The sequence below is a fragment of the Chiloscyllium plagiosum genome, chromosome 10, assembly GCF_004010195.1.
Source record: "Chiloscyllium plagiosum isolate BGI_BamShark_2017 chromosome 10, ASM401019v2, whole genome shotgun sequence".
Taxonomy (NCBI): Eukaryota; Metazoa; Chordata; class Chondrichthyes; order Orectolobiformes; family Hemiscylliidae; genus Chiloscyllium; species Chiloscyllium plagiosum.
In genome coordinates, this window is record NC_057719.1 from 24,587,880 (window position 1) to 24,606,485 (window position 18,606).

At 41.0% G+C, this 18,606-nt stretch overlaps 1 protein-coding gene across 5 annotated transcripts in view; it reads left to right on the plus strand.

Moving 5' to 3' along the window:
- The window catches only part of prima1 (proline rich membrane anchor 1), a 255,369-nt gene that overhangs the window by 54,582 nt on the left and 182,181 nt on the right, over positions 1–18,606 (plus strand). For 4 of the 5 annotated variants that reach the window (XR_006312711.1, XM_043697188.1, XM_043697191.1 and 1 more), the window contains exon 3: positions 8,303–8,432. Coding sequence is in view for 4 of the 5 variants with exons in the window: in XM_043697188.1 (XP_043553123.1) it covers positions 8,303–8,432 (130 nt within the window). In the remaining variant the exon portion in view is untranslated. Of the gene's footprint in view, positions 1–8,302; positions 8,433–8,732; positions 9,082–18,606 lie in introns of those variants that run through there. The other variant, XM_043697189.1, reaches the window with a different exon arrangement.

An 18,606-nucleotide genomic window follows, 5' to 3' on the forward strand; every position in this document is an offset into this window, starting at 1 on the left:
AAAAACCAAACATTGTTGACAGAGTGCAACAGTTTTTGAGATCAAGTAACCTGACACTCATTGTAAGTACTGTTTACAAAGCTGCAACTTCAAACAGTAGTAGGATTGCAGATGAGGAAACCAAGTGCTTGTGCTAATAGAGATTCAGCTGGCAACAAGTAGCTAATTGGTCTAGTGACAAATGGTCAATAACAAAGGCCTTCTGCTGACAAATGATGATGCGATTGGTTCCAGATAGCTGATCACCTTGGGATTGTGAACAGAATAGGAAGAAGGCTCAGATCTCCACAGTTTCAGCAGCTGCCTCTGTTCCCTGCAGTAAAACACACACATTAAGTCTGAACAAAATTAGATTATTTTTCCTTCAGTCCAGAGACAGAGGTTAATGTTCTAGTGACAAAAACAGAAAGTGCTTGGAAATCTCAGCAGGTCTGGCAGCATCTGTGGAGAGAAACCAGAGTTAATGTTTTGGCTCCAGTGACCCTTCTTCAGAATCCGTTCCGAAGAAAGTTCACTGAACCAGAAACATTAACTCTGATTTATCTTCACAGGTGCTTCCAGACCTGCTGAGATTTTCCAGCAGTTTCTGAGTATGTTTCAGATTTTAGGCATCTGCATTTCTTCAGTTTTTTTTGGATCTAGGGGTGTGGATTCAAAATTCCCATTATATCCAAATGGCGAAATTTGAATTCACTAAAAATCTGAAATTAAACATGAGTGTCAGTGGTGTCTATGTAACCGATTGTTAACCAACCTACCAGGTTCACAAATGCCCTTTCGGGAGGGAAATCTGTCATCCTTACCTGGTCTGACCTACACATAACTCCAGACCCACAGCAATATGGTTCACTCAGAATTGCCCTGTGAAATGGCTCTAGAAAGTGATTCAGATTAAGAACATCAGGAATAGCCCATCGAGCAATGCCCACATCATATGAATGAATGAATAAACTAAAAAAGATTAACTACAAACCCAGTCCATGCTTTCTGGATTCAAAAGTGAGGGAAATTGGGGGATTCTGCAAACCTTTCAAAATCTTTAATTTTTATGACCACTGTAAGATAAAGGTGTTGATTTCCAGTGTGCTTCCTCATTGAGTTGTGACAAAGAGCAAACTTGTCTAACAGGGCACACCAAGAACCAGCAGTGATTGTCTGCATTGGGTATAGTTCTTGCCCAGGGACAGGTCCCCAGTCCAGATCAGGTCGTCTGCCAGGACTCCCTCGCTCTCTTAGCATCTGTTCAATGGTACCTGCTGTCGTGGCTGCAATCTGTACACTTTGCCTTGCCCTGTCACACCCTGCAGAGGCAACTAATGCAGTCACACAACCAGGACAGTGGCTGTGTTGTGCAGCAGTCGCCAGTCAAGGGCAAATGGATCTTGTCTTATGCCAGTCCAGCACCTGAACCACATGGACTCACCATTTGCTCCAAACAGAATAAGCAGTAGAACATGGCTGAAAGTCTTAGTGGAGTGGTCCACAGTAAAAGTCTTTGGGGCACTCCTCAGTAAGGGGGTTCAAAAGGTTAGTCAAGGGCAGCCTTCCTTGCCAGTCCCAGAATTCAGGCGAAAGTGGGTACTGAAGATACTGGAAATCAGAGTCTAGATTAGAGTGGTGCTGGAAAAGCACAGCAACTCAAGCAGAGTCTGAAGGAACAGGAAAATCAACATTTTGGGCAAAAGCCCTTCATCCAGGGTTGTCCAGTCAGCGTGGATTTGCAGTGGGTAATGGTTACTCCTTTGTCTCCATTGTGTCCAGTTGGAGCTAGGTGTGGTACCATCCAGGCAGGCTGGTGCTGTCAGATCAGTTTGCTGGAGAGGGGTGGGGCGAGGTTGTGGTGGCTGGTCGGGAGTGGGGGGGGATATCATCCGGTGTCGGTGTATGTACCTGGCTTGGATGATGACCTAGGACAGTGTGAAGTCTGTGGGTTTGACAGAATTGGAAGGGGAAGGATGTTTAGGATTTCAGTGGCATGTTGACACTGTGACTGAAAGCCACTGGCAGAAGATCAGTCAGTGTCATTACAATCGTGATACATGATTAGTGCGCAATATCAAGAAGAATATCTGTGCAGGGATTCGCAGTGATGTGGGATAACTGAGTAGACATGTGAGGGAGGTGTTTAAATCTGTAGCCAGTCACTGGACGTTCACATGGGAACAACATTGACTTCCAATACATGACATGTTGAACACACAAATAGGATCCCTACTCCCTGACTGTCCTACGTCATTAACCCTTTTTCTCTGTGTTGCTGTTCCCTGGCACCGTAACCACTAGGTAAACTCCCTGAGATAGATACTCCTCGTCATCCGTGCTGCTGCAGTGTCCAGGAAGTGGTCTTGTCAAAAGTCCCTCCCGCGCCCTTGGTATTCTCATTCACAGACCTTTTGCTGAGGGATACTTAGAAGAATGGCAGCACCTGTAAGACACCAGAGGAAGAAGACATTGCAGTCAGTGCTTAGTGAAAATGTTTGATGTATTCCATGAATTAATGTGAGCATAGCGGTGGAATGATAAGTGTCGAGCCGTGGATGTCTGTGCATCCCGAAACGAGTGGTCCCAGTTTTCTCCTGAAAGGGCAAGTACTCTTGCATCAGAGGGGTAAAGACAAAAATATCTGATTACATTTCTACCCTACCCTACCACCTCCCCCCCCCCCCCCCCAAATCTGTCCAACATTGCTCTATTTCACTACGTGCTGCGTTTGCCTTAATGACAAAAACAGGATGAATGCATAAGATGAAAGTATGCAGCGTGGCTGTTGGGATGGTGCGCTTGGGAGAAAGGTATTGAGTTGTTCTGAGGGAGTGAAGAGGCAAGATGGAGAGCATGTTAGGTTATTGGTATTGGGAGGATGAGGGGTAATCGGGGCAAGCGAGGGAAGGTGTTGTATGCAACAATGGGGGGTGGGTGTCAAAGCATGAGCCTTGGGGAGAGGTAAGTTCGATGGTAGAGTGAGTGTGAGGTGATCAGGGGGCAGAGTATGTAACTTATCCTCACAGACCAAAGAAGATCATTGACCTTCTTCCAGCACTCCTGCTCAGCTCTCCTCACCCCAGCAATGGCATTGATCAAGGTAGCACTCCTGACTATGTTGACATGGCCTGGTGGTATGGCCTCCTCTGTCAGTCCTCCGGGAAGTGGACTCATCTCCTCTCCAATCCGCCATCCACATGAACCTCTAAGTCTCTCTCTGACAAGTGTGATGCCAGCCTGCCCTTCTCTGACATCTCTCCTGGCTCCTTCAGTGACTGAGCATGGCAGCTTCTGGATGGCAGTACTCCTCCAGGTGCCTTGCGGGATTTGAAATCAGGCACAGACACAAGGGGAGTTGCTCTTAGGGCAATGTCTGGTGAGTTCCTTTATAAATGGCATGTTGTAAGATGGGCAAAAATGGGCCTGATACTCATCACAAGGGCTGAAACACCAAACAATATGGTGAGTTTGGTAAGATACAGTGAGAAAACTCACTTAGCTTCATGAGGAGAATCACTCCACCAAACTCAATGCAAGTCAAACTCTGACACAAAAGGTGATTTCATTGAAATATATAGGATTGTTATTAGGATTAATGCGGAGAGGATGTTTCCCCATATGGGAGAGTCTAGGACCAGAGGGCAAAGTCGCAGAATAAAGAGATGACAATTTAAAACTGAGATGAGGAATTTCGTCTCTCGGGGTTGAGAGTCTTTGGAAGTCCTTGCCACAGAGAGTTGTGGGAGAGTTGTATGTTTAAGACTTAGATAAATGCTTGGTCAGTAGGGGAATCAAGCATTGGAGGAGAGGGCAGGAAAATGGACACTAGGTGCACTGGATCAGCCACAATCGTATTGAATAGCAGAATAGGTCTGAGGGGCAGAATGCCCTACTCCAGTTTCAATTTCTTATGATCTTGTGATTGCATATGTGTCTATTGAAAAAGGAGCTTTAATGTGGAAACAGGGGTGACCCTTCACTGAAGGGCCCTGAAGAAGGGCTCATGCCCAAAACGTTGATTCTACAGCTCCTTGGATGCTGCCTGACTTGCTGCGCTTTTCCAGCAACACATTTTCAGCTCTGACCTCCAGCATCTGCAGTCTTCACTTTCTCCTAACCCTTCACTGAGGCTTGGGTGCCTGGAAGATTGTTGTAGAGGTAAAAGAGTTGATTTTTTTATCGGTGAGGAGATTGTTACAAATTGTTGTATTATAATAAAGTTGGTGCTTTTTCTTTCATGTAACAACATTTTTATTTGTTTTTATTAGTGTACTTTAGCAATCTTTTATGTATATTGAGCTACTGACCTCGATAGTAAGCAAAAAGAAAATAAAAACTTAACGCCTATCAAATCAGACTTCACTCTGGGATTTGACTGGTCCATCATTACCATCAGCTGGGATGATAATAAATTCCCTCAAAAATGAACCTCTGCAGTTTGTTCCCAATCCTCTTCTGGAAAGTATCTGATGGCTTCTACTAATGAAGTTCATTTCAATAGCCTGTCGCTGATGTTACATTTTAGGGGAAGGGGAGGACACTGTATGCACAATTTAGGGCCTTAGCACCTGTTAAAGGAGCACATTTACAAATTCTGTTCGATAAAAGTTTTGAACTGTTTGAAGGCTTTCCAGTGTTGTGAAGGCTTTCCAGTTAGAAGATGCTATGGGCATTACAGAAAGACTCGCACTCATTTAGACAGACTTAACATGGCCGTGCAATAAGGGCAGGGAATTTATGTAGCTTTATTCTTACAGCTACATTTACAACGACAGTTGATCAGACAAACAGATGATATAAATGGCTATATATTTACAAATGTGAGTCTGTTTGCAATGAAATGTCACCTATGCCATCTGTGTGCCCTCGGAAGGTATTCTTTTTCATTTCCCTCCCCATATGTTTTCTGTGAAGGGCTGTTCTTGGCTGGCAGGGATTGACCTGTTGCACAGCTGGGTTTTAAATATAATGCCAGCAGCACGAATCACAGAAGGTCCTGGTGGTGGCAGGTACATCCACTGCTGGTGAGCACACAATAATGAGCTTGACACCATGGAGATGTGGTGCATACGTATTGAGGCAAACAATGAAGAATTGCATGAATTAACTCACTAGAACTCAGAAAATTTTAATAAAACTCCCTGAAATTGACACTATACCAATTTTTAGTAAACTCCAGCGAAGATTCTGAAATGACACTATGAACACCTATATTCGAATGCTAAATTCATTTGTCTGATAGTCTTCTGTTTATTTGCCTGAGGAATTAATGCACTTAATTTGCCAAAGAACTGTAAGAAAGTTGTGACAATGTTGAGACTGTTAAAATTTGACGGAGAAAATTTCTTTTCCCTCTTATTTTCACAATGTCCAGCCAAGGTATGGGCTTGATTACTTAGCCCAAATTCATGATTAAATGAGATGAAGAAAATTTCCCACAGCAAGTTTGATTTTGATCATTTTTACATTTCATAGGGTTATGTATTTTAGGCTTTTTAGTTAAAGCAAACATTGTTCTGATTTCCAGTGGCCTGAAACCCAATGACCTCCCACAATTGCTTTCCCTGAAATGTTATTTCATTTTCTAAGGCACTTACCATGTACTGTAGAATGTTACAATGGAATCAAATTCTCTATTATGCAGTCCAAGATCTATTTGTTTGGGTTACAAAGGGTTTGCAAACATTTTATTTCACAGACCAGGTGAATGCATGCAGGCTTTATCATTTGCTTTGGTCTGTTTCTTTGTATACCATTCACAACTTTTGCGAGATTGAATAGACTTTTTCCAACAGACATTTCTTCTGGCAACACTCCCAGATTTCAATTTACAAACATTCAGCGCTATTGCACTTCCAGTTCAAAACCTCTATTAAGGGCTCTCATCCATTCTACCAGATGTTATTTATTTCATGCTGTCACATCTGATTTGAAAATGATAACAACGTCCTGAACTCTCTGTTATGGTGTGGTAACTGCGTGAAACATTTTTACCCACCTCAGTTAAGTGGTGGAGTTGATTGCCAGCCCTTTAAGGAAACCTCCCAATTTTTATTTCCATTATACCAGGGAATCAACTGACAGTTGTGCTTGACAGGCAGTCACTCAGTCACTGTCATTGAAAAATAATACATGGAATGGGAGTAAACTTTGGTATATGTACACCAGAAAGCACCTGATATTTGATCCTCACATTGTGCATTTTTTAAAAAACAAACTTCCAAGCATTTTTAAATAAACCAGGGGTGATATTCAGGTCATAGAGTTGTAGAGCTGTACAGCATGGAAACAGACCCTTCAGTCCAACTCATCCATACTGACCAAATATCCATTTACCAACATTTGGCCCATATCCTTCTAAACCCCTTGAATTCTTATACCAAGGTAATTTTGATGAAATCACATTTTGCTTAATGTGAGTTTCTGTAAGATTTTAATTTTGTTTTAGATGTCTCTCAAATAACCTCAAATATAGGCATGTTATTGTTGGAGAAATATTATGAATAGCAATTGGTTTGCATTAGTCTGTTTTAGTCTATAACATTTGATATAGCAATTTTGAATGAGGATTATATGTTAAATGTGTAGGAATGGGATGTGAAACACTATGCTTGTGAAACAGTATCACACAATGATTGATGGTATTTTTCTTCTCTCAGTGTCACAAAAATTGCCCTCAACAAGTTTAGAAGAAAACACTACAATACAGATTACGGCTAATGATCGCACTAATGAATCAGTAATGAGAATGATGCACAATAATTTATGTTATGTCAGGAAAAAAGATCAGAGGCTAAAAGGCTTCTTCTCATTTGTCTCTTTCTTATAATTTAGGAAAATTTCCAATTTACTTTTCCAGCGATTTCACTTTTGTGATAAATTTTGTAAGATCGACTTATTAGCACTTGCTTTCCTAACTCTGTCATACAGCAGTAGCAATTTCCTTTTCTCAATTTGATGACTTGACATATTTTTAGGAAAGATTGTAGATTGCAAAAATCTCTGTGCAATTTCTCATATGGAAAATGCATGTGTGTGCTATTACCAAAGGAGTTAAGTATATAGTATACAGTCAATTATTGTACCTTTCCAAGAGATTACTTTCACCTTTAGAAGCATCAGGTCACAAAATGCTGCTACTTTAACCTGCAATTAGTAACATTCTATATTTTAAGCAGAAGTCTGATGGAGCAATATTCTAGATAATAATTGGTTTGCATCAGTCTGTTTCAGTCTATAACATTTTAAATTCTATTATTTGATGTGTCATTTTTGAATGTGGATTGTACATAAAAAGTGTAGGAATGAGATGTGGAATAATAAACTTATAAAAATTAAGTTTAACATTTAACCTCCTGAAATGTTTTATTCAGAATAACACATCATTAACTGTTATTGTAGAATCTTTGGTACATTAAAGAAATAGTTTTTTTGGTTGTACCAATTGACAATCAAATAAAGAATTACAATTTAAAGACAAACTTAGATTTTTGCACAAATATGTACAATTTTCAAACAGCGCAACAAAGCTAAGCTCAGCAGTATTTCTGATCAGCAAATTTAAAGTTGTGCAATTACGTCCAAGACATATCTACAAAACTGAGAGGCCCCGATGCCCAAAATTAATGCTGCTTTGTGGGCTGAATTTTCAGGATTCCTCAGGGTCTGAATTGGATGTCAGGGGAGGGCGCTGCCTGAAAGAATTTGCATTGTGTGGCATGTGAATATTAAGTTGACAGCCCAGTGCTGACATTTATGAGCAGAGGGTTGAGGTGAGGTGCAGGACAGGACTCACACTCTCCTTCCAATTTAAACAAATTAAAATTATTAAAAACCTTTTTTGTGGAAAGGCGAGAGTAGACTATATAAAGGAGCAGGTGGGTTTTTGAAGTTGTCATTGCTTAGCGGCTATGAGGAGGCAAGTAAACATTGGGGATTCAATCAAGCTTCCACATGTATCATCTCGATCCCATAAAAGGATCAGCAGAGCAAAGGGCACTTGGTAAAGGGTGCCATTTGCATTACACAGATGACAGCCTGAGTGGGCACTTAGTATGCGGTTGTGAGTGCAGATGGGATGCTGCTGGCATTGTGGGGTCAGAAAAGCAAGGGCCAAGTATGAAAGCTGGAGCTGGTACTGGAGGCAGGAATTGTGGAAAACTGGCAGCAATAACAGTCTACACATCTAACAATTCCACATCTTCAAAGCTGGGAGAGACACTCTTATTATTGTCTCCCAGTATTTGTGTGAAACAATCTTTGTTGCATGACTTTAAATTTTTAATATACAAAGAAAACTTTTTTTTTCTTTTGCATGTAGCTGTAAAACCCACAGATTATCCTACATTAAAACCCTGGTGGACGGACATGGTCATTTTAATCGCAGTGAGTTGTGCCATTCTTGCTTTCCTGGTGATAGCTGTCATTATCTGCTACAAAGCAATAAAAAGGTAAGCTTAATGTTTTCATGTTCTGTGGATAATTTGTCTTTTATGAATGTTTTATTGGTATAATTTGGGTATTTCCTTTTGTCACTATCCCCTTTGTTGTTTCAACAGTCGGTTTCCAAAGAACCAAATCAAAATATAACCTTAATGAATTATAATAAAACTTATTCAATATATCTCCAGTGTGGATTTTACTATTGTAATAGTTGTGACACAATATGCTTATTATTAAGTGTTAAGGAGAACTTATAAAATAAGGTTTTGTAGGTAAGTTTTTTAAAATACTCTGTATTCTTACTTCAGTAAACTCAAGGTGGAATGTTCCCCTCCCTGGTGCAGGAAAGGTGGGAAAATACAACGTGAATGAAGAAATCTCGATACTTGACATTGAGAAAACTTTTCCCAATTTTTCACAAAAATTCAGAATTCACCACTGAGTGACAACTACCTTGGTTCTGTGTGTTTGCATCTCATTAAAATCTTGCCCCATCCATCAGCTGCTTGCAATTCTCTTCTCCTCCACTGAGAAATTAGACAGCACCAATTTTTAATAGACAAGCCAGAGCTAGCACTCATGGCTGCAGCTCACTTGTCCAAGCCACCATGCAGCTGCTTCTTCAGAACAACATCCCTCCATGCTCCATGGCCACCATCCTCCTGAATCGTTCATTAACCCAAGTCAACATTGGCAAACCACATCACCATGCCTGCTGCCAGACCAACCTGCACATCACTTAGGCACTTCAGCACTTTGGAGGTCAGAGACTCATGTAACTTGCATGTTTTTACCAGGTTCCATTTAGGGCATACACACACATCTTATGCACCTGCACAAGATGTGTCTTTGGCTCTTCTGTTGTCATCTTAGAGCTCATTTTACTGTTTACCTGGAGGCTGCTATCCTCTGCATGCTTCACAACTCTCCTTCTGAGTATTGCAGAGTACATATCAAATGTTAAGAGGTTGGAAAATGTACAAAGAGACCTAGGTGTCTTGGTCAATAAGTCCTCAAAGACTAGTACATAGTTGCAGCAAGATATTAGGAAGGTTACTAGAATGTCAGGCTTTATTGCAAGAAGTTTTGAGTACAGGAGGAGTGAAGTCTTGCATCAAATGTATAAGATCTTGTGGAGACTGCAACTGGGGTACTGTGTACAGTTGTTGTTTCCTTACCTCAGGAAAGATACTATTACCATAGTGTGATAAAGGTTCACTAGACTTATTCCCAGATGATGGGACAGTACTATGAAGAGGAATTAGGAAAACTGGGTCATTGTTCTCTAGTGTTTTGAAGAGAAAGAGTTGATGCCATTTAAATCTACGAAATGCTTAAAGGGATAAGCAGGATAGATGCAAATAAGGTGTTTCCCTTAGTTGGGTGCAGCGGCTCATGAAGGCAGTTCACCTCCACCTTCCCAAGAGCAACTAGAAATGGGTAATTAGTGCTGGCTCAGCCAATGCTTTCCACATCTCGTGACTGAATAAAAAAAGTGTAAAATTCAATCATTTTGTGCTCACTGCTACTTAGGGGTGTCTTTACTCTGAGGCCATTAGTTAATCCTGTCAAATTGTAAAATACCAAATCTAATATAGCTTGTTCTCAGCACGTCAGCATGCCTCACCCAGGCTACAACTTGAAAGGGTTCAGAAAAGATTTACAAGGATGTTGCCAGAGTTGGAAGATTTGTGCTATAGGGAGAGGTTGAATAGCCTGGGGCTGTTTTCCCTGGAGCGTCGGAGGCTGAGGGGTGACTTATAGGGGTTTACAAAATTATGAGGATAGGATAAAAAGACAAGGTCTTTTCCCTGGGGTCAGGGAGTCCAGAACTAGAGGGCATAGGTTTAGGGTGAGAGGGGAAAGATATAAAAGAGATCTAAGGGGCAAGTTTTTCACGCAGAGGGTGGTACGTATATGGAATGAACTGGTGGTGGAGGAAGTGGTGGAGCCTGGTACAATTGCAGCATTTAAAAGACATCCAAATGGTATATGAATAGGAAGGGTTTGGAGGGATATAGGCTGAATGCTGGCAGGTGGGACTAGATTGGGTTGGGATATTTGGTCAACATGGACGAGTTGGACTGAAGGGTCAGTTTCCGTGCTGTACATCTCTAAGACTTTATAACTGCCAATCTGTTTTATATGTAGATTAATGTCACCTATGATTATTGACCTTTTATCTCAGGCACCCAATATTTTTTCTTTTGAGCTGTGTCTAATATTATGGATACTGTTAGAGACTCTGAAGACTATCCCTATTAGTGACTTCTTTCCCTTAATATTCTTCAGCTCCACTAAAACAGAACCTACATTCTGTAGGGTGGACAAAGGCATGGTGAGGCACGGGGGATATCTGAGAGAGTGTGAGAGCTAAGGTGAGGGTGATAGGGGAAAGATTTAAAAGGGATCTAAGGGGCAACCTATTCACACAGAATGAGCTGCCAGAGGAAGTTGTGGAGGCTGGTATAATTACAACATTTAAAAGGCATCTGGATGGGTATATGAATAGGAAGGGTTTGTAGGGATATGGGCCAAGTACTAGCAAATGGGACTCTATTAGGTTAGGATATCTGGTTGGCATGGACGTGTTGGACAGAAGAGTCTGTTTATGTGCTGTACATCTCTATGATTGGAGGACTGATTCCTTGGTTTCTTGTTTTTAATCACAGCTGCAACAAAGTCCCACAGTACTGAGATGGACCCTTAAAACTGTTTGCTTTTGCACCTCACAGCTCCTGTGGGTGCCTCCAAATTCTATTTAGCTAGAGTGAGCCCCATTCCCATTAATACCTGCTCCCACCGGAATGAAAATCCAGTTGCCCAGGGCACTCTCTCCCAAGTCAGACAGAATTCTCCTGACTGTGATTTCGACTTGGGGGAGTGAGGGCCCGATTCCAGAATTTGTAACAGCAGCTCTGATGGATCGGTAGTAATTCACTCTACTGCATTCTATTACAGAATGGAGAATTGTTGACTGATTGATAGTTTTGAATTTCTAGTGGAATGGCACAAAGGGTTATTGATTAGTAGTTAAGTTCCACTAATTCTGAACTTAGCCTGTTATTTTGACATCAAATGAGAGACTGAGAAAATCAGTTTGTGTGTTTGACACTTTCCAAGTGGCAGCAATGTCACTTCTGTCATTTATTTTATTCAGCAGTAAAGTGTAACAGTTATGCTCACCACAGCAATTATCTGCCAAAGAAATATATAACGTTTGGTTTGCACTATGTCGTTTTTGCTCTTCCCATTTAATTAAAATCATTTAGTTCTGTTAATGGTGCAATAATTGACATCAGTAACCTTGAGAGGAGGTTGATTGACTGTTTCAATGGAAATAAAAGGTTTCTAATGGCCAACCTGAAATGCTTGTATTATTCCCAAATGTCTAACACTAAATGTTATAAAAGCAAAGTATTGCAGAGGTTAGAGATTGGAAATAAAAGTAGAAAGTGCTGGAGAAACTCAGGCCTAGCAGCAGCTATAGAGGAAGAAACAAAGTTATTGCTTTGGAACCAACATGACACTTGTTCAGAACTGAGGGTGGCTGGAAAATTATAATTTCTATGCTTTTTATAAAGGGGAAGGAGGAGCAAGTGGAAGGGATGGTGAGGGTGCACAAAGTGAATAGGAAAAGCCACAAAGAGTGCTTATGATAGCAGAGGGAGGGTAGATGCAGAGTAGGTGTTAATGGGAGATTTGAATAGTAGAAAGTAGGTTAGCTCTGTTAAGACCAAACCATTGTGAACAAGGTGGGGTGAGTGTAAGTAAAATGAAGGGAATCGCTCATGATATGAAGTTTTTGAACTCAGTTTTAGGTTCCTGAAGTCTGTGGAGTGTCTAAGTGGAAAATGAGATGCTGTTCCTCTAGCTTGCATTGCTGAAACACTGCGGCAGGCCCAACACAGAAATTCTAACACGACAACAAGATGAAAACCGAAAGAACTGTGGATGCTGTAAATCAGAAAGAAAAAACATAAATTGCTGGAAAAGCCCAGCAGGTCTGGCAGCACCTGTGGAGAGAAATCAGTTTCGGGTCAAGTGACCCTTCCTCCGAACTTCAGTAGTCTATCAGTCCCCCAACAGTCACTGTTCTGTAGAAACTCCCACTAATCATGAGATAGTGAGAGCAAACAAGGATCTGCATTAATCTTAATGTGATGTTATGCACTTTGGTAGAAAGAGTCGAAGAGCTGAATACTATTTAAATAGAGCACAACTGCAGAAAGCTGGAGCACAGAAGGATTGGAGGTCCCTGTGCATGCATCACAAAAACTAGCATCAAAGTTCAGCAGGTAAAGGGAAAGCAAATGGACTGTTGGCTTTATTTCAAAGAGATTGGTGAATGAAAATAGGAAAGACCTGCTATAACTGTACAAAGCATGAGTCAGACCACAGCTGAAGAACTGTAAACAGTTTTTGTCCTTAACTAAGGAAAAACCGTATTTCAACTTGAGGCAATCCAGAGAAGGTTCACTGTTATCTTGGGCATGGAGATATTTTCTTCTAAGAAGTTGAGTAGACTAGGCTCATACTCATTGGAGTTTTGAAGAAGAGAGGAGACCTTATTGAAACATAGAAGGTTCTTAAGGGTCTTGACAGGGTAGATGCAGGCAGATTGGCTTCACTTGTGGGAAAGCAACTTCAGTACATAGAGAAATAGCCAGACAGCCAATTAAAAGGTATTGTGACCAATCTCACACAAAAATAACCCCTGTTGGTTAAAATATACTAACATCAAAATAAGTTATTTGCATTGAACCTGAAATTGTGGTCTAAGGTGCCCCAGACTGGTTGGGTTCAGAGTTTCGCAAATTGAAAATCCCATTCTGACCCTCCTCAAATTGATTAAGATTAAAGAGTAAAAACAGAAAATGATGGAAATGCACAGAGTTAACCTTTCAGGCCATGATCTTTCATTAGAACAGTGTCAGTTCACAACTTGAAACATCAACCTGGCTTCCCTCCCTACAGATTTCACAAGACCCTACTGTGTATTTCCTGGATTTTAGGTTGTTACAGGTTTGTGTCATCTGCAAGTATTATGATTTTAGATATTTCAAGGCGTGCTCATAATTTTGCTGGAAATGCTTAGAATATCACAAACATTGGCAGAGAAAAGTTTGCTGTACACTTATTAAAGCTGTGGCTCCAATTTGGTATCACAAAGGTGCAATTAACAGGATTAATACATAGTGGCAAGGTTTCATTATGCAGCGCTTAGTAAAATAACCTATAAATACACGAAAAGTCACTTTGTGTACTTCAGAGGGTAAACTGTAAGAAACAACAGTTGTCCCTTTTATGAAGATAATTATGCCATAAAGGTAGTTTAGAGCTGCTGCGAATCTCCACCAGCTGGGATGTAGTAGTAATTGAACCCATTAGTTTAATAGCACAACAGAAACAATTAAACTTTGAGAATTAATCAGCTGAGGTGCGATCCATGCTTGTTTCTAGAGTGTGACAATAACCATGTTAGGTTGCATATTTGACAAAACATGCATTTTCTACCATTCATTGGGTGAATGATATTTTCTAGTATTTATTGGCATCGCTGCTAAGTATTTCCTTTCCATCCTTATAACCAGCCAGTCATTTTGTGCTAAGCATTACCAATACAAACATAATAGTTCCAGAGTTTATTAATTGAATTTTAAACCTGTGGCTCTGTTGGGATTGTAATTTAGGACTATGGCTCACTTGCTGAGTAACATGACTGCTATGCTATCCCAAACCAAAATACTTGAAGCACATACAAACACATTGTAAACAACTGGAGCTACAAGATGAGTTGGACCAGCACATGTCATTCTTAGTTTCTACTAGTATTCCCTGCTAGGTGTGGTTGACTTTTATGTGCACTCAAAAATGGCTAAGCAAGTCACTCAGTTCAAGGGCAATAAATTATGCCCTTTAAATGACACTTCCATCCACAGAAGTACTTTTGTTGGCACATGACCTGTCCTAACAGAACCATCAGTACAGTATCCTGTTTATTCCAGTTGGGCAGCCATGGACAGCATTGTTTGGGTTTGAGCTTAAGGGTGCTTCCTGAAAGTTGAAATGCTGTAGCAGCCCTCCACAATGACAAACATCTCAGTATTCACTACAACTGAAACTGGAAAGGCTGGGCCTTTCTTACACCAGTGCAGTGTTGGTGCAGCCAATTCCTAATGTGCAAATTCGATGCAGAATAAGATTGCAAAGGCCCACTCCTTACTATATCTTTGACTTTCTTTCCTGCTGCAGAGTCATTGGAAGTACTGTGTGGTAAGAAGATAACCAAAGCTTTTATTTGCTTGACCTTTGGAATGAGTGGTGTGGATTTGAAAAGGTTCTGAATGAAAACTTGCTCCCACTCATGGGGCTACACTTACAGTTCCTGATCAGCAATGGTATGACAAGGATAGTGATTAGAGGTTGCAAACAAAAGAAGAGATTGCAGAGGGGCAGAGGGAGAATGCTCAGCAGGATATCTTGTTACTTAGGATCTTCAAAGTGTGCTTCTCTGACCTACATGTCAGTCAGGAGCCATGTCTGTAAAGGTTTCATTTGAACAAGGAGGTAGGTAGTCACAGAACTGTGCCAAAAATTCAGTTTAAATTAAATGAATAAATTCAACTACATTAACATGCAGCTACGAGGATGCAACTGATCTTTAGTACTAAAGTTTCTATGATTTTAGGATCCTGCCATTGAATGTTTAACTTCTGCTCACTTGTTTGTTTTAAATTTATTCCAGGATTTGGCAATTATTTATAACCCAACATTAATAATCCTTAAAAATCACACAACACCAGGTTATAGTCCAACAGGTTTAACTGAAAGCACACTAGCTTTCAGAGCGACGCTCCTTCATCAGGTGATTGTGGAGGGCTCGATCGTAACACAGAATTTATAGCAAAAATTTGCAGTGTGATGTAACAGAAATTATACATTGAAGAATTGATTGTCTGTTGAGCCTTTCTACATATATTCATGTAGAACTCTGAGCTCAAAAACTGCATGAATTTATGTAAAACTCTGTTATCTCACTTTTTAGATTAGAATCAATCTAAACATCAGGTCATAGACAGAGAACACAGGGGGCTAACACCTTCAACATATTGTCTAGCTATCACCATTGTTAACAGCTAACCCGAGAATGCAACTTTTAAAAAAAGGGTTTTGAGGTTTACACATGAAAGAAGTGAAATTATCACTGTATTCTAACAGATGAAAGGCTTAACAGACATTCAATTCTTCAATGTATAATTTCAGTTACATCACACTGCAAATTTTTGCTATAAATTCTGTGTTACGATCGAGCCCTCCATAATCACCTGATGAAGGAGCGTCGCTCCGAAAGCTAGTGTGCTTCCAATTAAACCTGTTGGACTATAACCTGGTGTTGTGTGATTTTTAACTTTGTACACCCCAGTCCAACACTGGCAACTCCGAATCATTAATAATCCTTGAAATGGTGGTCGCGATGAGCAATCATCATGGACTTCTGCAGTTTATGTAGTGAAGGTACTCACACATTACTGTTCGGTAGGAAATATCAGGGTTTTGACTGGGTCACAGTGAACAAACTGTGGTATTGCTACATGGCTGGCTCATGAGCAACATGATACCATTCCCGTGCGTCATCTGCCCTTGATGCGGAGGAGCTGGTGTTTTTCTGGGTGTACAAAGGTAAAAATCTCACAACACCAGATTATGGTTCGACAGGTTTATTTAGAAGCACTAGCTTTCATAGTGCTGCTCCTTCATCAGGTGGTTGTGCAGCATAAAACCATAAGATGCAGAATTTATAGCAAAAGATTAGTGTTATGCAACTGAAATGATATATTGAACAAACCCGGATTATTGTTAAGTCTTTCATCTTTTAGAATGGGCTGCAGGTTTTGCTTCATTAATATGTAAATCTCAGAACTTCTTTTAAACCACCTTCTCAAGGTAACTTAAGGTTTTATAACAAAGGTGACATCTCAGCTCAGACAGTGCATTAAAGGTGTGAGGTCAGAGGCTGTCTGTATCCCAGAGTGTCGACATGGATAACACCATTACCCATGGACCCACTATGTATGCAGCAGGTACACATGTGACTCAGCCAACGTTGTCTATCTCATACACTGCAGGCAAGGATGCCCTGAGGAATGGTACATTGGCGTGACCAAGCAGCTGCTACAACAACGGATGAATGGACACCGCACAACAATCACCAGACAGAGGTGTTCCCTTCCAGTCGGGGAACACTTCAGCGGTCAGAGACATTTAGCTTCAGATCTTCGAGTGAGCGTCCTCCCAGGTGCACCCCAGGACAGGCAACAATGCAAAGTGGCCGAGCAGAGGCTGATAACCAAGTTCAGTACCCATGAGGTTGGCCTCAACCGGGACTTTGGGTTCATGTCACACTACAGGTGACTCCACTACACTATACACTCTCACTCACACAAACACACACGCACGCACACACACTTGCATGCTCACACAGTTACATAGTCACCCTCTCTCATATATCTCCCACACTCGCACCCATGCACACAACCTCTCACAGGCTTATACTCCATTACGCTCATGCACACACTGTACTAAGCTCTCACACATGCAAACACACGCACGTGCACACACTCCCACTCTCTCTCTCATGCATGCACACATGCATATAAGTCTATGGGATGAATTTGTATTTGCAGAATAATTTTATTTTGCTCAAAAATTGCACAATCTGCAGGCAGTCAAACCATGTAATATTTTGTAACTTCCACTTTGGAAATAGAACCAGTCTCACTCAAGATTGGGATACAGACAGACTCTAACCGTACACCTTTAATGTATTGTCTGAGCTGAGATGTCACCTTTTGTTATAAAGTATATGTGAGGTGACTTAAAAGAAGTTCTGGGATTTATATATTAATGAACCAAAACCTGCAACCCATTCTAAAAGATGAAAGACTTGACCACAATAAGTCTCACATCTGTCGTCTGCAAGGTGTTAGAAAGGATTCTAAGGGAGACGATTTATGACCATCTGGAAGAGCATGGCTTGATTAAATGCAATCAATACGTGCCTCACAAACCTTATCGAGTTCTTTGAGGATGTGACTAGAAAAGTTGATGAGGGTTGAGCTGTGGATGTGGTGTATATGGACTTCAGCAAGGCATTTGATAAGGTTCCCCATGGTAGGCTCATTCAGAAGGTCAGGAGGAATGGGATACAGGGGAACATAGCTGTCTGGATACAGAGTTGGCTGGCCAACAGAAGACAGCGAGTGGTGGTAGAAGGAAAATATTCTGCCTGGAAGTCAGTGGTGAGTGGCGTTCCACAGAGCTCTGTCCTTGGGCCTCTACTGTTTGTAATTTTTATTAATGACTTGGATGAGGGGATTGAAGGATGGGTCAGCAAGTTTGCAGACGACACAAAGGTTGGAGGTGTCATTGACAGTATAGAGGGCTGTTGTAGGCTGCAGCGGGACATTGACAGGATGCAGAGATAGGCTGAGAGGTGGCAGATGAAGTTCAACCTGGATAAATGTGAGGGGATGCATTTTGAAAGGTCAAATTTGAAAGCTGAGTACAGGATTAAGGATAGGATTCTTGGCAGATGAAGTTCAACCTGGATAAATGTGAGGTGATGCATTTTGAAAGGTCAAATTTGAAAGCTGAGTACAGAATTAAGGATAGGATTCTTGGCAGTGTGGAGAAACACACTTCTAAGTGTGGGCAGTAGTGATCATGAGCTTGAAAGATACTTTGTTGAATAAACTTGGAAAGGTGCTGCAAAGTTCCTTTGTAGATGATGCATGCTATAGCCACATTCCAGCAGTCTATTGAAGGCAGTAAATGTTTTAATTTGATGAATAGAATGATAAAATGAGTGTGCAGGTACATAGATCCCTTAAAATGGCCATCCAAGTGGACAGGGTTGTTAAGAAAGCATATGGTGTTTTGGCTTTCATTAACAGGGGAATTGAGTTTAAGAGTTGAGATCTTGTTGCAGCTCTATAAAACTTTGGTTAGACCGCACTTTGAATACTGCGTTCAGTTCTGGTCGCCCTATTATAGGAAAGATGTGGATGCTTTGGAGAGGGTTCAGAGGAGGTTTACCAGGATGCTGCCTGGACTGGAGGGCTTATCTTTTGAAGAGAGGTTGACTGAGCTCGGACTTTTTTCATTGGAGAAAAGGAGGAG